This window comes from Chelonoidis abingdonii, chromosome 16, assembly GCF_003597395.2.
Source record: "Chelonoidis abingdonii isolate Lonesome George chromosome 16, CheloAbing_2.0, whole genome shotgun sequence".
Taxonomy (NCBI): Eukaryota; Metazoa; Chordata; order Testudines; family Testudinidae; genus Chelonoidis; species Chelonoidis abingdonii.
In genome coordinates this window covers 6,915,153-6,933,562 of record NC_133784.1, presented here as the reverse complement: position 1 = coordinate 6,933,562, position 18,410 = coordinate 6,915,153, and the positions used below count along the sequence as shown (strand labels likewise).

The 18,410-nt window shown below is 53.2% G+C and overlaps 1 protein-coding gene across 3 annotated transcripts in view; it reads right to left on the bottom strand.

The window, feature by feature from the left end:
- R3HCC1L (R3H domain and coiled-coil containing 1 like) overlaps nucleotides 1-17,531 on the bottom strand; it is a 41,485-nt gene extending 23,954 nt beyond the window's left edge. The window contains exons 1-2 of one of the 3 annotated variants that reach the window (XM_075073000.1): nucleotides 17,360-17,531; nucleotides 15,908-16,068 (exon numbers count right to left, since the gene is read on the bottom strand). Coding sequence is in view for 2 of the 3 variants with exons in the window: in XM_075073001.1 (XP_074929102.1) it covers nucleotides 17,360-17,393 (34 nt within the window). In the remaining variant the exon portion in view is untranslated. The remainder of the gene's footprint in view (nucleotides 1-15,907; nucleotides 16,069-17,359) is intronic. The other 2 variants (XM_075073001.1, XM_075072999.1) reach the window with 2 other exon arrangements.
- Nucleotides 17,532-18,410: the final 879 nt, after the last annotated feature.

The following is an 18,410-nucleotide window of genomic DNA, read 5'->3' as shown; positions in this document are numbered from 1 at the left end:
GGATCACTCAGCATGGTGCCCAGGCCAGTGTCCACAGGGGACACACAGCGCACAGAGCACAGTGCCAGACACTCCCCGCAGTGCTAAGGTGACTCTGACCTCAGGAAAGGAAGGACTGGGGTGCCCCAAGCAAGGCTAGTTAATACGCCCCCCGTAAGCACAGACCAGCTACAACGTACTGCCCCACAGGGAACATGACACTGCGCCAAGATGGGGCCAGCACCCCAGTGAGCCCTTCCCAGCCCAGCTCCCGACTCGATAACACCACAGCCTGCAGCTCACTGTGACAGCCAACACGAGGAGCTCAGACCCACAGGCCCCGCTGCTCAGCACCCACGACTTTCCTGGAGGGTTTTAAGCAGCACAAGGTTGCCTTCCTCACTGCCCATCCTACTGGTTACAGGCCTGCATTTGCAGAGCCACCTGAAGACAATCAGTACTGAGCTCTGCCGGGAAAGCTCACCTGCCTGCAGAACAGGCTCATGAGGGGCCAGGCATGCAGCTGCGCCTGGACAGCAGCAGGAGAACGGCGCCCGGGGCTCCACGCTGCCCATGCCAGCTGGGTTATGGGCCTGTGTTTGCAGAGCCACCCGAAAACAATCATAAGAACATAAAAATGGCCACACTGGGTCAGACCAAAAGCCCACCTAGCCTAGGATCCTGTTTTCCAACAGTGGCCAGTGCCAGGTGCCCCAGAGGGAATGAACAGAACAGGGAATCATCAAATGATCCATCTCGTGGCCCATTCCCAGCTCCTGGCAAACAGAGGCTCAGGACACCAACAGTACTGAGACAATCAGCAGTGAGCTCTGCAGCGAGGGGCCGGGAACGCAGCCACGCCCGGACAGTGGCAGGAGAACGGTGTGCTGGGCTCCCCGTGGCTCAGCAGCTCCACGGCACGTGTTCAACCAAGTACGAGGGTGGTTTCTGACCTGCCAGCCCCACTACCCCGTCGTGAGCCAAATTTCCTTCTCATGCCTTGGCCCCAGTGACAGACGCTCTGCCTCTGTCCCCCAACGCCTGTGCAGCCCCACTGCCTTCAGCAAGCACAGCCAGATCCCAGCACTGGGGCGCAGGCCAAGGAGGGAGAGGTTGGCTAGGCTAAGGAGCAAAAGGCAGGAAACTGTTAGGAGGTGGCTGGCTTTTAGTCACTGTCCACGGCAGGACCAGCTAAGGACACAGCTGTCCTACTGACAACATCTACCTGGAGAGTCTCCTGTAGACATCAGCTCTGCTGCTAACATGGCCCCCGCAGATGGTCTTGCAGAGCCAAACACCCCCGGGCCATTGGAACGTGCGCTTGTGGAAGTGCATTCTAATAGCTTATCATTCGAGGTTTGTATTTGCTGGCCTGGCCTGGAGCCATTCCTCACTGAGGATTAACCTCTTGCCTGGGTTACACGTTCGCTCCGTTTTACTGACCTTTCGAGGGCATTTGGCGCGATAACAAGTGCAGGCCAGTCAAGCTGTCCTGTGTGCAATGCCATCTGCCATCTACCTCAGCTAGCAAATCTCTCTCTCTCTCACCCCCACCCACACCATAAACACCATTTACCACCCTGTGTAGTTACGGGAGGCCTGGGAAGAGTCCCAAGGAAAGACAGAGGCCGTTGAGCTGAGACAGGAGAGGAATAAGAGGCAGGAAGAGACAGATGTGGATGAAGCCTGGCATGGAGCAGGGAGCTCAAGCACCAAGATTTGCCTTTCAAGAACAAGAGATTCAGTGGAACTGAACATTGAGACTTTTGTGGCGGATACAAAGAAACGCTCCTCTGGAAACACACGCCTAGCCAGAGGACCTCCGTGCCACCAGGTACCCCAGGGCCGGGTGGCTCAGCGAAGGAGCGGCCGTGTAATGGGGATGCTCAGGGGCGGGGCATTCAACAGGTAACAGACACCAGGCCTCTCACACCGGGCTCTGAGGCAGCAGGTGGGGACTGCACCGCGCCACGGTAGCCGTCAGGCAGAAGGAACGAACCTTCTCCTGGGAGACAAGTGGAATTAGAATCACAGAGGGGTAACGGAGCGCCCCCAGACCCTCCGCTCCCCAAACAGAGCCAGAGGGATGGAGCCATTGGCTCTCCAGCGGGCGCACAGAGCTCTCACCAACACAGCTTGGGGTTGCCTTAGCTTAGGGGCAGGTGAGAGAAACTCAGGGGAACATGTTACTGCAACTTTCCCTCTCAGGAGCCTCCAGCAGTGCCCCCCGCCCCCTTCCACAGCCAATCCCTGGCCTACAGAGCCATCCATTAGAGGGGTCAGTGAGTAATTAGCTGGGCTGTAATGAAGTTACATTCATCAGCCCAAGAATCAATTCTCTCCTGAACATCTGCGCCTAAAAGCTCCTCTCTGGCAGCACCTTCCCTGCTCTCTGCCATCTGCAGAGGCAGCACCCAGGCACGCTCAGTCTCTGCCCTGCCCCTTAGCCAGGGCACAGTGCCCCACACCACAGGCAGGCTCTGAGATCTGGGGCACACATAGGGTTGACGCACGCACACCAAGGACACACAGCCCTCCCCTGTCAAACTGGCACATTCTCTGGTAAGCAGCTGTGACAGACCAATAATCACACATGGCGATTCCATGCGAGGAGCACAGAGTGCTGCAGAGGAGCCATTTCCCAGCCAGGAAGGGTCACTACCCTATTATACTGATGGGGAAACTGAGGCAGCCACATGCAACCAACCCAAGGTCACAGAGTGATGCTGTGGCAGAGCTGGGAGCAAACCCAGGAGTCCTGACTCCCTATCCTGTGCTCCAACCCCTAGCCCACCCTGCCTGCTGCTTGGCCATGCAAGGTGGGGGAGCCCTGCTCGCCCGCCGCACCTTCCTGGCAGAGATTTATTTTTCATAATCTTTGGCACCAAGAAGCACCTTGCTATCTGCCAGGCCCCAGTCCCCTATCAATATGCATCAGGCAGTGTTTATGGAGACGGATGGCTCAGGGTCTGTCCTGTGGTTCGGGGGAAGGGAGCGTGGGGGAAGGGCGTGGCCTTGTGATTAATCACTGCCCACTCTGCTTAGGAGTATTCATCACAGGCCGCTGTCAGGTAAATCACTGGAAAAACACCTCTCCAGTAATTAATGTGAAGTGATGGATGGACAGCTCCCAGGCCCGTTAATCTGGAACCTCAGAGCTGCCCGAAATTATGAACGTCAGGATGCAGAAACTGCCGGCGGATCAATAGGGCCAGGAATCCATCCAAGGTTCTCATTTCCGAGGCACCTCCGGTGCATTAGGCTCCTTCCCCTGCCCCCCCCCCCCCCCCGCCCCAACGGATCCCTCCAGAACCAACAGCAGGCGCCGGGGGCTGGCTGACGAGGGGCAGAAGCGTGCAGCTGACAGCTCCGAGTAGGGCCCCGGAGCAGCTCCCACCAGGCTCCGGTGCTGGATAGGGGAGAGCACCCAAGGGCTCCTGGCGGGGTCCCTGTCCTGCTTTACATGCAGCATAGACTGTCCTCTGCTCACCTCTCACAGCGAGAACAGAGCAGAACGCAGGGCACCAGCGCCCCAGGGCTGGAGGGGAAAGGCAGCTCGGCTGCACTCCTTGGTTGGCAGTGCCAGGAAGGCAGGCGCACACCCACAGCAGGCCAAACCCCGGGTGCACTTTGTGGTCAGGCCTCAGCCACGGCCCAATTGTCGGTTAGAAAGTGTCCCAGCTGCAGGGCTGCCTGTTCCACCAAATCTCACTCCACCCTGCTGATGGATGGATGGACAGACAGCCGCCCGAGGAAAGCAGTGCTTGCAGGCACCTCCTGTGCAGCCTGTGTGATGGATGAGTCTCTCATGGCTCTCCTCAACCTGCCAGCACTCCAGGCCCCAGGACATGGAGACACACTCAGGCACAAACACCCAGTCCCCTTTGCTCACGCCAATGGCCAGCCCAGCCCCCGGCACAGTCTTGCCCTCCCCAGCCCATGCCAGGGCTCCCCTCGTGCCATGCCCAGAGGGACCTGCATCCCCACGCAGTGCAGTGACCACCAAATGACTCTGCACATGGCTCTGCGACTGTCGTGCTCCTGAAAGGTACCAGGGCCCAGCCCTGTGGGTGGAAGCCCACGTGACCCACCGTGCCCAGCGCTGAGCTGGAGCAAGGGAAGGGAGCTCTGTTTCTGGCCTCCACCCACTCCGTTTGAACTTTCATCCAGGAGTGCCAGCAAGGGGGCCGTTAGTGCCGGCTCTCCGGGGGTTTGGGCAGTGGGCCCACATTCCACCATCCCTGCAGCAGCCGGAGACTCTGTCGGTGAGCAGAGACCACAAGGCATCGCCCAGGGGACCAGACCGCAGCTAGCTACGCAACAGGAAGGCTCCAGGTCCCACTTTGTCGCTGCACAGAATGAAGGCAGCTGGCCCATGCAGGATGGGCCTGAAGCAGAGGACTAGAAGCCGGCCCCTTTGTCTAGCCAGAGATACACATGCAGACCACGTCATTCCACTGGCAGAATGGTCCCTTTCTTTATACTGACTGCATGAAGAGAACACAGTCTAGAAGCCGCCCGCAGTCTAGATAGGTCATTTTCCAGCACCAAGGCAGGATCCGTTTTCTTTCCAAGGGGCAAAGCGGGCTTCCTGAAGGGCAGCTCAGGTGAGGGGGTAGTGCTGGGCTTTGCCATGGGCTCGGGGGGCCTTTCTAAGCCAGTGAGTTTTCACTCTGCAGCGTTTACAGGGGACGAACAGTGTATTTCATGGGTACTCTCACTGGACCCGTCTGCCCACCCCACGCAGAGCAGTGCACAGCTGCACACCGAGGCCTGCAGAACCAGCAGCATGAGACCTGACAGCGTTGGCCAGCAATGACCTGCACTCATTTCACTACGGCGGTATCTGAAAAATGCCCCTGCCCAAAATGGACAGGGATACGGTCAAGCAGGAAATCTTCACTGTGGCATTGGCCAATCTACAGCATGTCAATGAGCAACATGAATGGTCCAGCTCAAACAGCAGCAGCTCCTCCGAAGGATTGTGAAGCTCTGTTAGCTCTGGGGAAAGCTAGGACCCCCCGGCACACCCTGCCCCATCACTGCCAAGGGGCAATGGGGCAGGGCTCCCTATCCCCGCTCTGCTTCTCACCCAACAGTGCAGCGACAGATCTGCCACAGGCAGCAGGGCTAGCACAGCCTAGGCTGCCCTTCCCAGGAACGAGACACGCTCAGCAAGAAACAAGGGCAAAGTCAAGGCCCAGCAAAGAACTCCTGACGGCGCCAAGCTCGCTCACACCCAGGTCAGCTTTCAGCAGGACACCCACAGCCACCTCTCCGCCAGGGCTTCTCCCCACCAGCCCAGCAGCTTCAGCGCCAGAGTTTTTCTATCTAGTGGGAAAAGTGTTGGTCCCCAACCAGCCTTGAGAAACTCCCTGCGGGCCAGAAGGGCTCCCCCACAAGGAGAACGAAAGCCACTGCACCTAGCTGCAGCTCTCCTATGGGGCAGTCAGCTGCTTGGAGATTCCACCCTGGGGACCCCACACCCCACCCGGGGCACCAACATCAGCTCCCTCTTTGCTGCTGCCATACACTCCAGCGCCAGCATCCTCTGGACCAGCCTTCCCCCCAGTCCAGCAGGGCCTTCAGCTGCATGCGGTGGGGCCAGTCCCAGCAGCTGGCTAGGCTCAAGCCACTCAGCTTCCAGCTCCAGATCACTGGCTGAGCCCATCCGCCTCTCTCTAGACCCAGTGCTGCACACAGCCACCCTTCCTGAGAGCTAGGACGCAGAGGAGAGCTGCTAGGACAGGCCCGAAGCCTCCCCCATGCCCCCATCAGCAGCGGCACTCGGCTGGAGCAGCTACACACAGTCCCAGTCACCTCCCAGGAGAACCGCCCTATTCGCAGAAGAGCTGATGCCCATTCAGCTTGCCTCCCCTCCCAGCCAGATGGGATCAATTAGCAAGTGCCTGGTGCTGGGCGGAGCCTCCCCCCACCTATCCCCGCCAGCCACCTCTCCATTTGGGCACAGCCTCGCACTCCACCAGCACCACAGCTAGCCACACGTCCACCTGCATACGGGCACACGGAGAGTTACCAGCCGAGCCAAGGCAGGCCGGCCACAAGGCACTCTCCTCCCTGCAGATTCCCAGCAGGGACATGGCCAGCCCAGCAAGCATGGGTCACACACTGGCAGCTGGGGGCAGGTGGACCACACCACAGCTTTGGCATCAATCTCTGGCGCAACGTATGCCAGGAGCAGGGCTGCTCATTTCAGGGCCGCTCATTTCAGGGCCAGTCGGGTCACTGCTCCGGGCGGCCAATGGAGACCCCAGAGCTTGCCCATGCAGGGAACATGCTGCTGTATGCAGAGGTTTATTTCACAGGGTAACGCAGCTCATACCCCAAGCCCATTACACGCTCCACCACACGGCCTGGCCACGCGTCACCACCAACCCATTTCATGCTCCAGGGGCAGGGCAATGGCCCTTGGCTCCGTCTCATTCACACTGCACAGAGCAGGTAACCTCACAGCTGACTCTCTTTGCACCGTCGGTGCCCAGCACACAGCATGGAGGCTCCCTCCTGCTGAGCAAGCTACCACCCAGAGGAGCCTGAAGAAGCCGTGCACACAAACGCCAGGGGCAGGTGCGCAGCAGAGCTGTGGGGCTCCAGCCTCTGAGGGCAGCACCAGCATGTACTCGCTCTGCAGGCTCTGGCTCTGCCCCCCAGCTAAGCACCAGGCACGGGCTGAGACCATGTCTGTACATTTCTGCAGGGACATGCCTTGCTAGTGTGCTCCAGCCAGCCACACTAGATGATCCAGGACCACCACCTAGGGCCAGGGAAGGTAGATTAGCCCCGCAGCAGCCAAAGCCCAGTCACATATAGAGCCAGAGGTGGCACCAGTGAAGGCCTGTTGTGCAGAGCCTGGCCTTTAGCAAAAGTCCAGCTCCGCCTGGGGTGCGAAATGAGTAGCGGCGGCTTCAGAAACTAGCGCAGCAAGCCCATGGCTGAGGCGGCAAGCTGTGGGGGGGCACCCGGCCAGTCCCTGCGAGGGCAGCAGTCAGGCAGCCTTTGGCGACATGCCTGCAGGAGGTCTGCCAGTCCCGCGGATTCGGTGGCAATTCGGCGGCAGGTACGCTGAAGCCGCGGGAACGGTGGACCTCCCGCAGGCAAACTGTCGAATCCGCAGGACCAGGGACCTCCCGCAGGCAAGCTGACGAAGGCAGCCTGCCTGCCGTGCTTGGGGCAGCAAAAAAGCTAGAACTGCCCCTGGAAATGAGTCATCAAATCAGCAAAAGCCAGAGCCGAGCCTGGGACAGACTGGGCTGGTTCGGTTAAAAGAACTGGGCCAGGTGGTTGCAGGGCTCTGGGTACGGCATGGCTGCCATGACAACAAGCAGGAGAATTCCAGATGTGGGAGGAAACATTTATAGGTAAAATAATCAAACTGGGTTTCACCTGGTTAATGTCAATGGACGAGGCTGCCCCTGTGCAGGACGCTGCTCACATGGGAGAGGAGACATGGACTGGAAGGAGCAAGCTTTACCACCATCTCCTGGGGCCCTGTGGCCACAGGACACCACCTTCGGCATCCCTGCCAGAGAGGGAACCAATGCCATCCCACCTCCAACAGCACCAGCTACTTTCTGACCAGCACCTGGCACAGGAGCCTTGGCTGCCTGCTGTCACCCCACCCCACATCCTTTGCTCTCCGCTCTCATCTTTCTTTCACTTCTGTGTCAAGAATCTGACTCCATCTTTGCAACACTGCCGTGAGCCTGTGACCACAAAGGCAGCTAAAAGCAATGCCTGAAACAGCCTGTGTCAGGTGTCAGCGTGAGGGACCGCACTGTGTCCGGGCCTGGGCCTGGGCCCTGCCCCTCCAGCAGCAAGGGCGGAAGGGAGTCAGCCCAAGAAACGAAGCTGCCCTCTTCATCTCAGCTATTGTTTTCTCTCCTTTTTGTGTCTTCCTCTTAGACAAGAGGGGACTGGACTCCAGCACCAGCAGCTGCTCAGCTTTGTCCCACTCCCCCAGAAGAGCAGCGAATACTATCTAGGAGATAAGACTCTGCAGTGAAAGGGAACAAGGAATATCATGACATCAAAGCCAGACTGATTCTTTCAATGTCAGATGCTTTAACAGTTCTGCCTTCTTGTTTTGTCTCTTCAGTAAGCGACTATAAAGCTGATACATGCTGGTTACAATACCAGTAAGCCAGCGATAGCCTGCAACAACTTCAACCTGTTAACATGGGGGTTTGTTGGGCCCTTTTCACCTCAACATCCCAGCAGCAGGGGGCCTTGTATCCTGCCCCACACCGACCTACAGCGAGGGCTAGGCTCACCACCCTGACACCTGTCGCTGCGTGGAACAGTCGTGAGGCCGCCTATCCCAGCCCCAGGTGGAGCAGGACCTGGCCTGTCATGCCCTCTGATGCAATAGGAACATGTACTCCTTCCTACCGGAGGTGCAGCAGGAGATAAATGATGCTAGGTAGCGTGCGGGGCATCGCAGGGCATAGATCCCAGGTTGCTGGATCCACACTCAGTGTGCCAGTTCCTGGAAAAAGTGAAAGTGCCATGCTCCCAGTAGGCTGCCTCATTTCCTGGCAGGGAGCTGTATTTTTAGCCTTCGAGGTTTCTAGTTCCACTCAATCCATAGTTCCATCAATAGAATAGTTAACCTTAAAGCCTTGACAACAAAATGCAGCAGCAACACCTTGGGCACGAGCGGGGATGCATGTGCCGTTCTCCCCCCCAACTGGTGCGCTCGTGGTGGCTGGGCTGCAGCAGTGAGCCAGCCGAACCTGGTGTCAGAACGCACCTGCCCTATCTCCTTCCCCCATGACTGGGACATGCCTGCCCAGTCTCCCCTCCAGGATTCATGGGCTGCTGCAGGCTGGCAACAGCACTCAGGGAGTTGTGAAGTGCCATTGTAGGACCACACAATGTGTCAGTGCAGCACTTCCACGCACACAATGTCACTCTTCATAGCTTGCTGCAGACTAGGCTCTTCTCACACTGCAGGGACAAGGAGACTCTAGCCAGCCCAGATTACGAACCCCTTTGGACTGCAGAGCTCATCCTACCTCCTGGTTCATCCCAACAGCGCTCGCACCTGGAGCAGAGCCCTCCCCCCTCCCCCCCGCCCGCAACTGCAGAGCTGAGAACTGGCCCTGAACCCTAGCAGACAAGGGGCTGCCATGGGGAGCGTGTCAGCTGCCTGCACGTCCCATTCCTCGGGAGCTCACAGCCCTTTTGACCTAGATTTCTTTAGAGTTTCTCAGAGGCTTCAGACCCATCTGGGCACTCATTCCCAGCCAGTCAGAGCCACCTACCGTACTGGTGCTGGCAGGGGTCCGCCCAGACACATCCTAAAGTACACACACACACTCCCATCTGCTTCCCAAAGCCAGGGGATCTCTAACTGCGCTAGCACCAGCAAACAGGTTGCTAACTAGGCACTGGGGGTGGGACACCAGACTGAATATGTTCATGGACCATCTGGTCTGGGAAGTGCACTGTTTCACATGCACAGGGAAGGAGGACTGCAAATGCGGGGGCCAAAGCAGGTACTGTACAGGGAAGGCAGGTGCCCCAAGCACCTCAAGCATTGCACTCCCAGCAGCATCCAATGCCACCACGACACATAAATCCAAGTGTTATGATCTGCACCAGGCCGGACTAAACACATCCTAGCAGGCACATCAGGGAACAGTCACACAGCCATTCAGTACAAATGGCCAGGCCAGGACAGAGCAATGGTCCACCTAGCTCAGTGTCCTGTCTTCTGACAACGGCCAGGGCCAGGAGCTTCAGAGGGAATGAACAGAACAGGGCAATTATCGAGTGAGCCATCCCATTGACTAGTCTGTTTCTGGCAGTCAGAGGCTTAAGGACACCCGGAGCATGAGGTGAAATCCCTGTCTTGGCTAATAGCTGTTGATGGACCTGTCCTCCAGAAACTTACCTAATTCTTTTTTTGAACCCACTTATACTTTTGGCCTTCACAACATCCCCTGGCAACCAGTAACACAGACTGACTGTGCACTGTGTGAAGTATTTCCATTGTAAACCTGCTGCCTACTAGTTTCATTGGGTGACCCCTGGTTTGTCTGATATGTGAAGAGGTAAATAACACTTCCCTAGTCACTTTCTCCACACCAGTCATGATTTTAGACCTCTGTCATAACCCCCAGCCTCTTGACATCTCTTTTCCAAGCAGAACAGTCCCAGGCTTTTTAATCTCTCCTAGTATGGAAGTTGTTCCATCCCCCTGATCATTTTTGCTGCCTTTCTCTGCGCCGTTTCCAGTTCTGATTTATCTTTTTTGAGACGGGGCAACCAGAATCACACGCAATATTCAAGGTGTGGGCGTACCATGGATTTATAAAGAAGCATTATGAAATTCTCAATCTTATTGTCTGTCCTTTTCCAATGGTTCCTACCATTCTGTTAGCTTTTCTGAGTGCTGCGGCACACTGAGTGCATGTTTTCGCAGAACTATCCACGATGTCTTCAAGATATTTTTCTTGAGTGATAACAGTTAATTTAGACCCCATCATGTTGTATGTATAGTTGGGATGATGTTTTCCAATGTGCATTACTTGGCACTTATCAATTTGAATTTCAACTGCCATTTTGTTGCCCAGTCACCCAGTTTTAGGAGATCCCTTTGTAACTCTTCACAGTCAGCTTTGAACTTAACTATCTTGAGTAGTTTTGTATCGTCTGCAAATTTTGCCCTCTGTCTGTTCATACCCTTTGCCAGATCATTTATGAATATGTTGAACAGCACTGGTCTGGGCACTGATCCCTGGCGGACACCACTATTTACTGCTCTTCATTCTGAAAACTGACCACTTACCCCTACCCTTGTTTCCTGTCTTTTAACCAGTTACTGATCTATGAGAGAACCTTCCCTCTTATCCCATGAATGCGGAGTTTGCTTAGAAGTCTTTGGTGTGGGATCCTGTCAAAGGGCTTCTGAAAGTCCAAGTACACTATATCCACTGGATCTCCTTTCTCTGCATGCTTCTCGACCCCCTCAAAGAATTCTAATAGATTGATGAGGCGTGATTTCCCCTCACAAAAGCTACGTTGACTCTTTCCCAACATATTGTACTGTGTGTGTGGTAATTTTGTTCTTTAGTTTCAACCAATTGCCCTGGCACAGAAGGCAGGCTTACCAGCCTGTAATTGCCAGGATCACCTCCGAAGCCTTTTGTAAAAATCAGTGTTACATTAGCTACCCTACAGTCATCTGGGGGCTGATTTAAGCAACAGGTTATGTACTCCTGTCATAAGCAGATAGTTAAGGGTTAATGTCTCTTTTACCGGTAAAGGGTTAAGAAGTTCAGTGAACCTGGCTGACACCTGACCAGAGGGCCAAGAGGGGGACAAGATACTTTCAAATCTTGGTGGAGGGAAGTCTTTGTTTGTGCTCTTGGTTTTGTTCTTTGTTCGCTCTTGGGGCTAAGAGGGACCAGACGTGCAACCAGATCTTTCTCCAGTCTTTCTAAAACAGTCTCTCATATTCAAAATAGTAAGTACTAGCTAGAAAAGGCGGATCAGTCTTATGTTTGTTTTCTTAACTTGTGAATGTGTATTTTGCTGGAAGGATATTTTTACCTCTGTTTGCTGTAACTTGTATCTTAGGCTAGCGGGGAGGGAGTCCCTCTAGTCTATACAAGCTGGAAATCCTGTAAACATTTTCCATCCTGGGTTTACAGAGATAATTTTTACTTTTTCTTTCTTTAATTAAAAGCTTTCTTTTTTAAGAACCTGATTGATTTTTTTCCTTGTTTAAGACCCAAGGGGATTGGGTCTGAACTCACCAGGGGATTGGTGGGGGGAAAGGAGTGGGGGGAAGGTTAATTTCTCTCTGTTTTAAGATCCAAGGAGTTTGGATCAGTGTATCTCTCAGGGTAACCCAGGGAGGGGAAAGTCTCGGAGGGGGAAGGAGGGAGAATGGTTTATTTCTCTCTGTTTTAAGACCCAAGGGGTTTGGGTCTTGGGTCCCCCAGGGAAGGTTTTGGAGGACAGGGAGTGTACGAGACACTGGAATTTCTGGTTGGTGGCAGTGCTATCAGATCTAAGCTAGGAATTAAGCTTAGAAGGGTACATGCAGGTTCCCATTTTTTGGACGCTAAAGTTCAAAGTGGGAAACATATCTTGACAACTCCAGTTACTAGTTCTGCAATTTCATTTGAGTTCCTTCAGAACTCTTGGGTGGCTAACACCTGGTCTTAGTGACTTATTACTCTTAATTTACACAGTTTATTCCAAGACCTTCTCTACTGACACCTCCATTTGGGACAATTCCTCAGATCTGTACTGAAAAAGTCTTGTTCAGGTGTGTGAATCTCCCTCACATCCTGTGCGGCGAAGACCAAAGCAAAGAATTAATTTAGCTTCTCCACAACAGCCCTGTCTGCCTGGAGTGCTCCTTTAGCACGTCCATTGGCCAGTGTCCCCCACTGTCGCTTTGGCAGCTTCCTGCCTCAGATGTACTTAAAAACATTTTGCTGTTAGTTTTTGTGTCTTTGGCTAGTTGCTTTTCAAAGTCTTTCTTGGCTGCCTCATTATACTTTTACACTTGACTTGTCAGAGCTTATGCTCTTCCTCATTGGGATCTGAGTTCCAATTTTTAAAGGAGCCTTTTTGCATCTAACCATCTCTTTTATTCCATTGTTTAGCTAGGGTGGTATTTTGTGGCCCGCTTATATGTGGGTTATACATTTCGTCTGAGTGTCTATTGTGGCGTTTTTAAGTCATTTAGCATTGGCCTGCTAAACCCAGGGTTGTGAGTTCAATCCTTGAGGGGGCCATTTAGATATCCGGGGCAAAAATCTGCCTGGGAATTGGTCCTGCTTTGAGCAGGGGGTTGGACTAGATACCTCCTGAGATCCGTTCCAACCCTGGTATTCTATGATTCTGTTTCCATGCAGCTTGCAGGCATTTCCCTCTTGTGAGCGTTAATCTCCATTTAACTAGCTTCCACATTTTTGTATAATTCCCCCTTTTTGACGTTAAAAGCTGCTGTAGTGGGTTTCTTTAGTATTTTCCAACCTTAAAGGATATAAAATTTAACTACATTATGGTCACTATTTATGACAGAGTGGAAAGTTTTTCAAATATTTTTCTGAAGCCTATCTGTGCCTCAGTTTCCCCTACGTGCTGAAGGGTTACCCCAAGGGTAGAAAGGGCTGTTTGCTGTCTGCAGCAGCTCAGAGACTCAGGTGTGGATGGCTCCCAGCTGTCTGGGGCTTGGGCCCCATATCCAGGGAGTTTGTGAGAAGATAATGGCAACCCCAATCACTGGGACTTTGATCCCTAGTGACTAGCCACATGGATGGCCCCAACTCTCAGCAGAAGGCCAAGCCGTGTTTGCCCAGCTGGGGAACAAAGGCCTGGGGGTGAGGTGGGAGTTAAGTGGTGACTATGGGAAGCAGTCAGGGCACCTGAACTGGGACAAAGAGAGGTCAGAGGGACAGGGGTTGGGCTCTGTCCTGAGCAGGATGGACTAGGCTGTCACTTCCTTTTCTCTGGGCTAATCAAGGACTTCCTGTGCCATGTCCAGTCAACTAATAAACCCACCCATTGGCCGCGCCAGCTGAGTGTCTCTGCAGCCACTGGCGGAGGAGCTGCCTGGCTCCCTAAGCCTCCACACGTCTCCTTTGGGGTCTGCCTCAGTTGCACTCACTGGCCAGAGCTCAGTGTGAAGCACAGGTGCTAAAGGACCGGAGGTTCAACTTAAGGAGGTGGTGAAGCCATGTGGCTTACTCTGGAGAAAAGCGAGACCCTTAGGGGTCAGAGCACCAGCCCTGTGGATCTGTGATGCTGTTACCAAGTGGTTCAGCACTATTCACATGGTGGACCAGATCCTGTGCTCCACAGAGGACTAAATCAAGAACTCTCTCCCCCTTTGGAGAATCCAAAACAAGCTGCTCCGAGAAGTGGTCATTAATGGTGTCTAGAAATTTTATCTCTGTATCCTGGGCTGAAGTGATATGTACCCAGTCAATACAGTAGCTGAAATCCACTATTACTATTGGGTTTTCTGTTTTTGTCGCTTCGCTAATCTCGCTGAGCATTTCACAGTCACTGTCACCATCCTGGTCAGGTGGTAGGCAGTATATTCCTACTGCTACACACTTACTATTCAAGAACGGAATTTCTATCCATAGAGATTCTATGGTACAGTGTCATTCATTCAACATTTTTACTATATTTGACTGTTTTCTTTCACATCTAGTGAGGGCCACCAGCTCATCAGTATGACCTACTCTGTCATGTCTACGTATTTCGTACTCTAGCATTACAGTGTCCCATCAAGTATCATTATTCCGCCAAGTTTCTGTGATGCCTATTATAGCAATATCCTCGTGTACTACCAGGCACTCAAGTCCACCCATCTTAGTATTTAGACTTCTAGCATTTGTACACAAGTACTTACAAAATTTGTCACTATTTGGTTGTCTGCCTTCATGTGATGGAACTGACCAGGACTCTCATTTGACTGTTTCTCTTCAGTTCCTACTTGTATTTTATCAACTTCTATGGTCTCCTCTTTACCAGGATATCCTCCTTTCCCAAAATATTCCCCCGTTCCTAATAAATCTAGATCCCTCCTCCCAAAACCATCTTATCCATGCACTGAGACCCTGCAGTTCTGCCTGCCCTGAGCATGGAACTGAAAGCATTTCAGAGAATGCTACCACGGAGGTGCTGGACTTTGATCTCTTACCGAACAGCCTATATTTGGCCTCCAGGACTTCTCACCTGCTTTTCTCTATATCATTGGTATGTATATGTACCATGACCACCAGCTCCTGTGTAGATGCTTCAAGTGGTCACACCCAGCAGGCAAGTCACCATGCGGTTCTCCTAGTCATCACAAAGCCAGCTATCTATATTTGTAATAATCAAATCTCGCATTACTATTGTCTTCCTAATAACTGGGGACCTCAGTGCCAGAGAATACGTAAGGAGTCTGGTGGCACCTTAAAGACTAACAGATTTATTTGGGTATAAGCTTTTGTGGGTAAAAAACCTCACTTCTTCAGATGCACCATGACATCACCTGGAAGAACGGTCTCAACTATGACATCATTTCCCTCCACTCCAGCCTGATGTTCTCTTTCCCTGCCTTTCATCCTCCTCAGAAGCACAGTGCTGTCAGACGGGGGGGTGGAACCACTCTGCTGTTTTCCGGAAGGTCTCCTCTATGCACATCTCGGTCTCCCTTAGCTCCTGCACTTCAGCCACTGTGGTCGGCAGAGCCTGCACTTGCTCTCTGAGGGCCATGAGCTGCTTGCAGCGAATGCCCACATGCAAATCGTACATGTTGCATTCAGTGCAATACACTGGACAGCCCCCACTCCGCTGCTGGATGGCTGCCTGCGATCTTTGCCTTATGTTTACTCTTGCAGGGGTTTAATTTGTTTGTTCGGTCTTTGGGGGGATTATTGGCCTAAGTGTAGAGGAAGTTTGTTAAGTGTATCTGGGTGTCACTCTCCCATGCAAAACTCCCATCTGCTAGCTCCTCTGCTCACGTAGGAGCCAGCCCTGCCGCCTTGTCAAGGATCCTAAAGGGATTAGGAACCAGAGAATAGCAGTACCTTTTGCCGGCAGAGCCATGGCCAGGGAAGGTCCAACACCTCTCCACAGGGCTGCCTTTCAGAACACAGCTCCTGGCACTCACGTGACCCAGACCAGCTCAGAGGCAAGCAGAGGTAACACACTCTTCAGCAACCCGCTCCACAAGGGACTGGCTCTGACATGTACCTAGACAACTGCCAGGGAGAGGCAGAGCTGAGGATACAGGAAGCTGCCCTGGCAATGGAAAATGGGGTGAGAGACTGAACCCCCAGACACAGAGCAAAGCACAAAGCTGGTCAGTTCTCAAAGTGCCCCGAGAGTAGCTCCGCAGGCTATTCCTGCCCTGTGACCCCTGCCCGCTGGTGAGCTTTTAAAATACCTCTGTTCCCTGGTGCTGTGTGGAAGATCCACTCCAATAGCAGGGGAAATAAAGTGTAAAGGAAAGATAGTGAAAGCTGGAGTGCTGTCAAAGGCACACAGGAATCTCACTGGAAAACAGAGTTTTCAATCAAGCCTTTCCCTGATGCTCTTAAGAGATACCTGCAACAATAAAAGGGAACCATTTTCAGACAGGGCTGTGATTTGTAAGTCGATACTGTCCCTTCAAAGCTGCAGGGAAAAGAAAAGGCAACAAGAAGCAGAATGAGTTAATGATACGAAGGGCCAAGGGGCACACGAGGGGTTTTACAAATATATCAGGGACAGGATCAGCACAAGAAAAAGGAGGTTTAGTAATAAATAAGGAGAGAGATAAAATTAAGCAGGACTCAGAAAAGGCTGAGACTATTTAAATGTCTTTAACCATCCAAATAAGGGCTTGTGAAAACAGCTGCTGGTAAAAGAAAACCAAAAACCGAAGATCGCTCTCGATAAAATCAGCTTGTCAGGGTGCCAGGCACTGTAGGGTATCAAAGAGTCAGCTAATTAACCTACCGAACTACAGACATTATTGGTAAAACATCATGGAGCTCTGCAGAGGAGTGAAAAACGTAAAGGGGGTACTGATTTTCTATCAGAGAAAGAACAGTAACCCCGGCCCCCACAGTACAGCAAATCCAACCACAATCCCTAGTGAAAAAATGGAACAAAAACCAAACAGCCACTCTGCAAACGTTGAATGACAGCCACGGGGCTTATCCAGAACACGAGTTATTTCACTAGCATTACTGGCCAGAACTTTTGGACAAGCACAGTAGACAATTTAACTGACCACCAGGGTATCGTTTGACACTGACTCACAATATTTGACTTGAATAATGAATTATAATTAAATATGCAGATAGGCTGGAGCAGAGAGGTGTTGCAAACACTGGCCAGGGCAGATCAATAATTCAAAGGAACCAAGCAAGGTTGGAGATACAGGAGAATTCAGCCTGGAAAAGTGCAGTGAATACAGCCGGGGAAAACAGCCCAACGCAGCCATTCACTGGGACAGCCGACAGATACACAGGGTGATGCTGAAAGCATCTGTGTTATTTCAGGCTGCAGAAGCAGCTCAAGCCCCACATCCTGAATGCTGTGATCCAGCCAGGCCCTTCAGTACCAACCGGTTCTGGCAAATGGGGGAATTCATAGAAAAGCACCAGGAATGATGAAAGAGGCTGGAGGGAGGATGCCCAAGGAGAGGCTGCGTGATCAGGAAGACAACCTCCCCTCCAAACTCCTCCTCACTGGCACACAGTGCCTCAGCCATGGCATCCCCCAACACCTTGAATTTGATCAGAGAGAGCTCCTCACCCAGCAGACAAAGGTCGAACGAGATCCAGGGCTGGAAGCTGAAGCTAGACAAATTCAGTGAAACACAGGGTAACTAACCATTGGAATAACTTACCCTCGGCCATGGTGGATTCTCCATCACTGGCCATTTTTCAGTCAAGATGGGATGTTTTGCTCTAGTTCCATCAGGAGTGAATCCAGGGCAGCTCTCCGGCCTGTGCTGCACAGGGGGTCAGAGCAGACAATCACTATGGTTCCTCTGGCCTTAGAATCTGTGCTCCCCAAGGCACTGAGCATCAAGCTCAGACTTCTGGCTCTCGGGTCCCAGGTAATGCCCCACACAGCCCCTGCCTGCATCTCTGACTGGGTCACTTTTCGGATCTGTTCCCTCCACCCATCCCCTCGGCACCAGCTCCAGACCTCCACCTCCTCCCTGCAAAAAGGCTTCCATGCAGCCTGCACCAGGTTCCTAGATCCTGCGGACCAAAGCACCTGCCTCGCCTCACCTCACCCAGAGTCCTGCTAATGCTCCATTCCTGTTTGCTGCATGCAGAAGGCCCTGATCACCCCTGTGCTGGAGCAACGCAGAGGGGAGGATCTGGTCCCAGCCCCAAAGAGCCAGCAACCTCACTGAGAACAGGACCCCATGAGCACGACAAACAGGGGAAAGGAGGGAGTCCGAAAGCAACAGTAATATCCCAGGGCTGCATACAACTGGAGGCCCCAACTCCCCCATGTCACGAGGGGGCAATTAACCAAGACCTAGACAGCCACCAGGAGGCACCCCTGCCTTAGAGCCAGTGGGAGCTTAGCACCCAACACCACTGGCCTTTGCTGGGAGACCTTGTGCCTGCTCCACCCGGTTGCCCCTCGCTGCCCACGGCACACCAGGCTAAGGCTGGAAGTGCTTTGGGCATGGACCCAGGCAGCATGTGGTCTGGGAGGCCCCAGGCACAGGCTTGGGTGCTGGAAGAATGAGCAGATTAAACGAGCAAAATCTGTCAATAACTTGACAACTCAGACAGGACAACAGCAGCCAGCCGCTTGCCCTGCCTGCCGCCTGGGGCCCTGCCAGATCTCACCGCCAGCCAGGACGAGCTCTAAGATGTTGCAGGAGGTGACGCTGGTCCCTCGGGGTTAGGACTGAGTCCACGCCCCGCCACTTC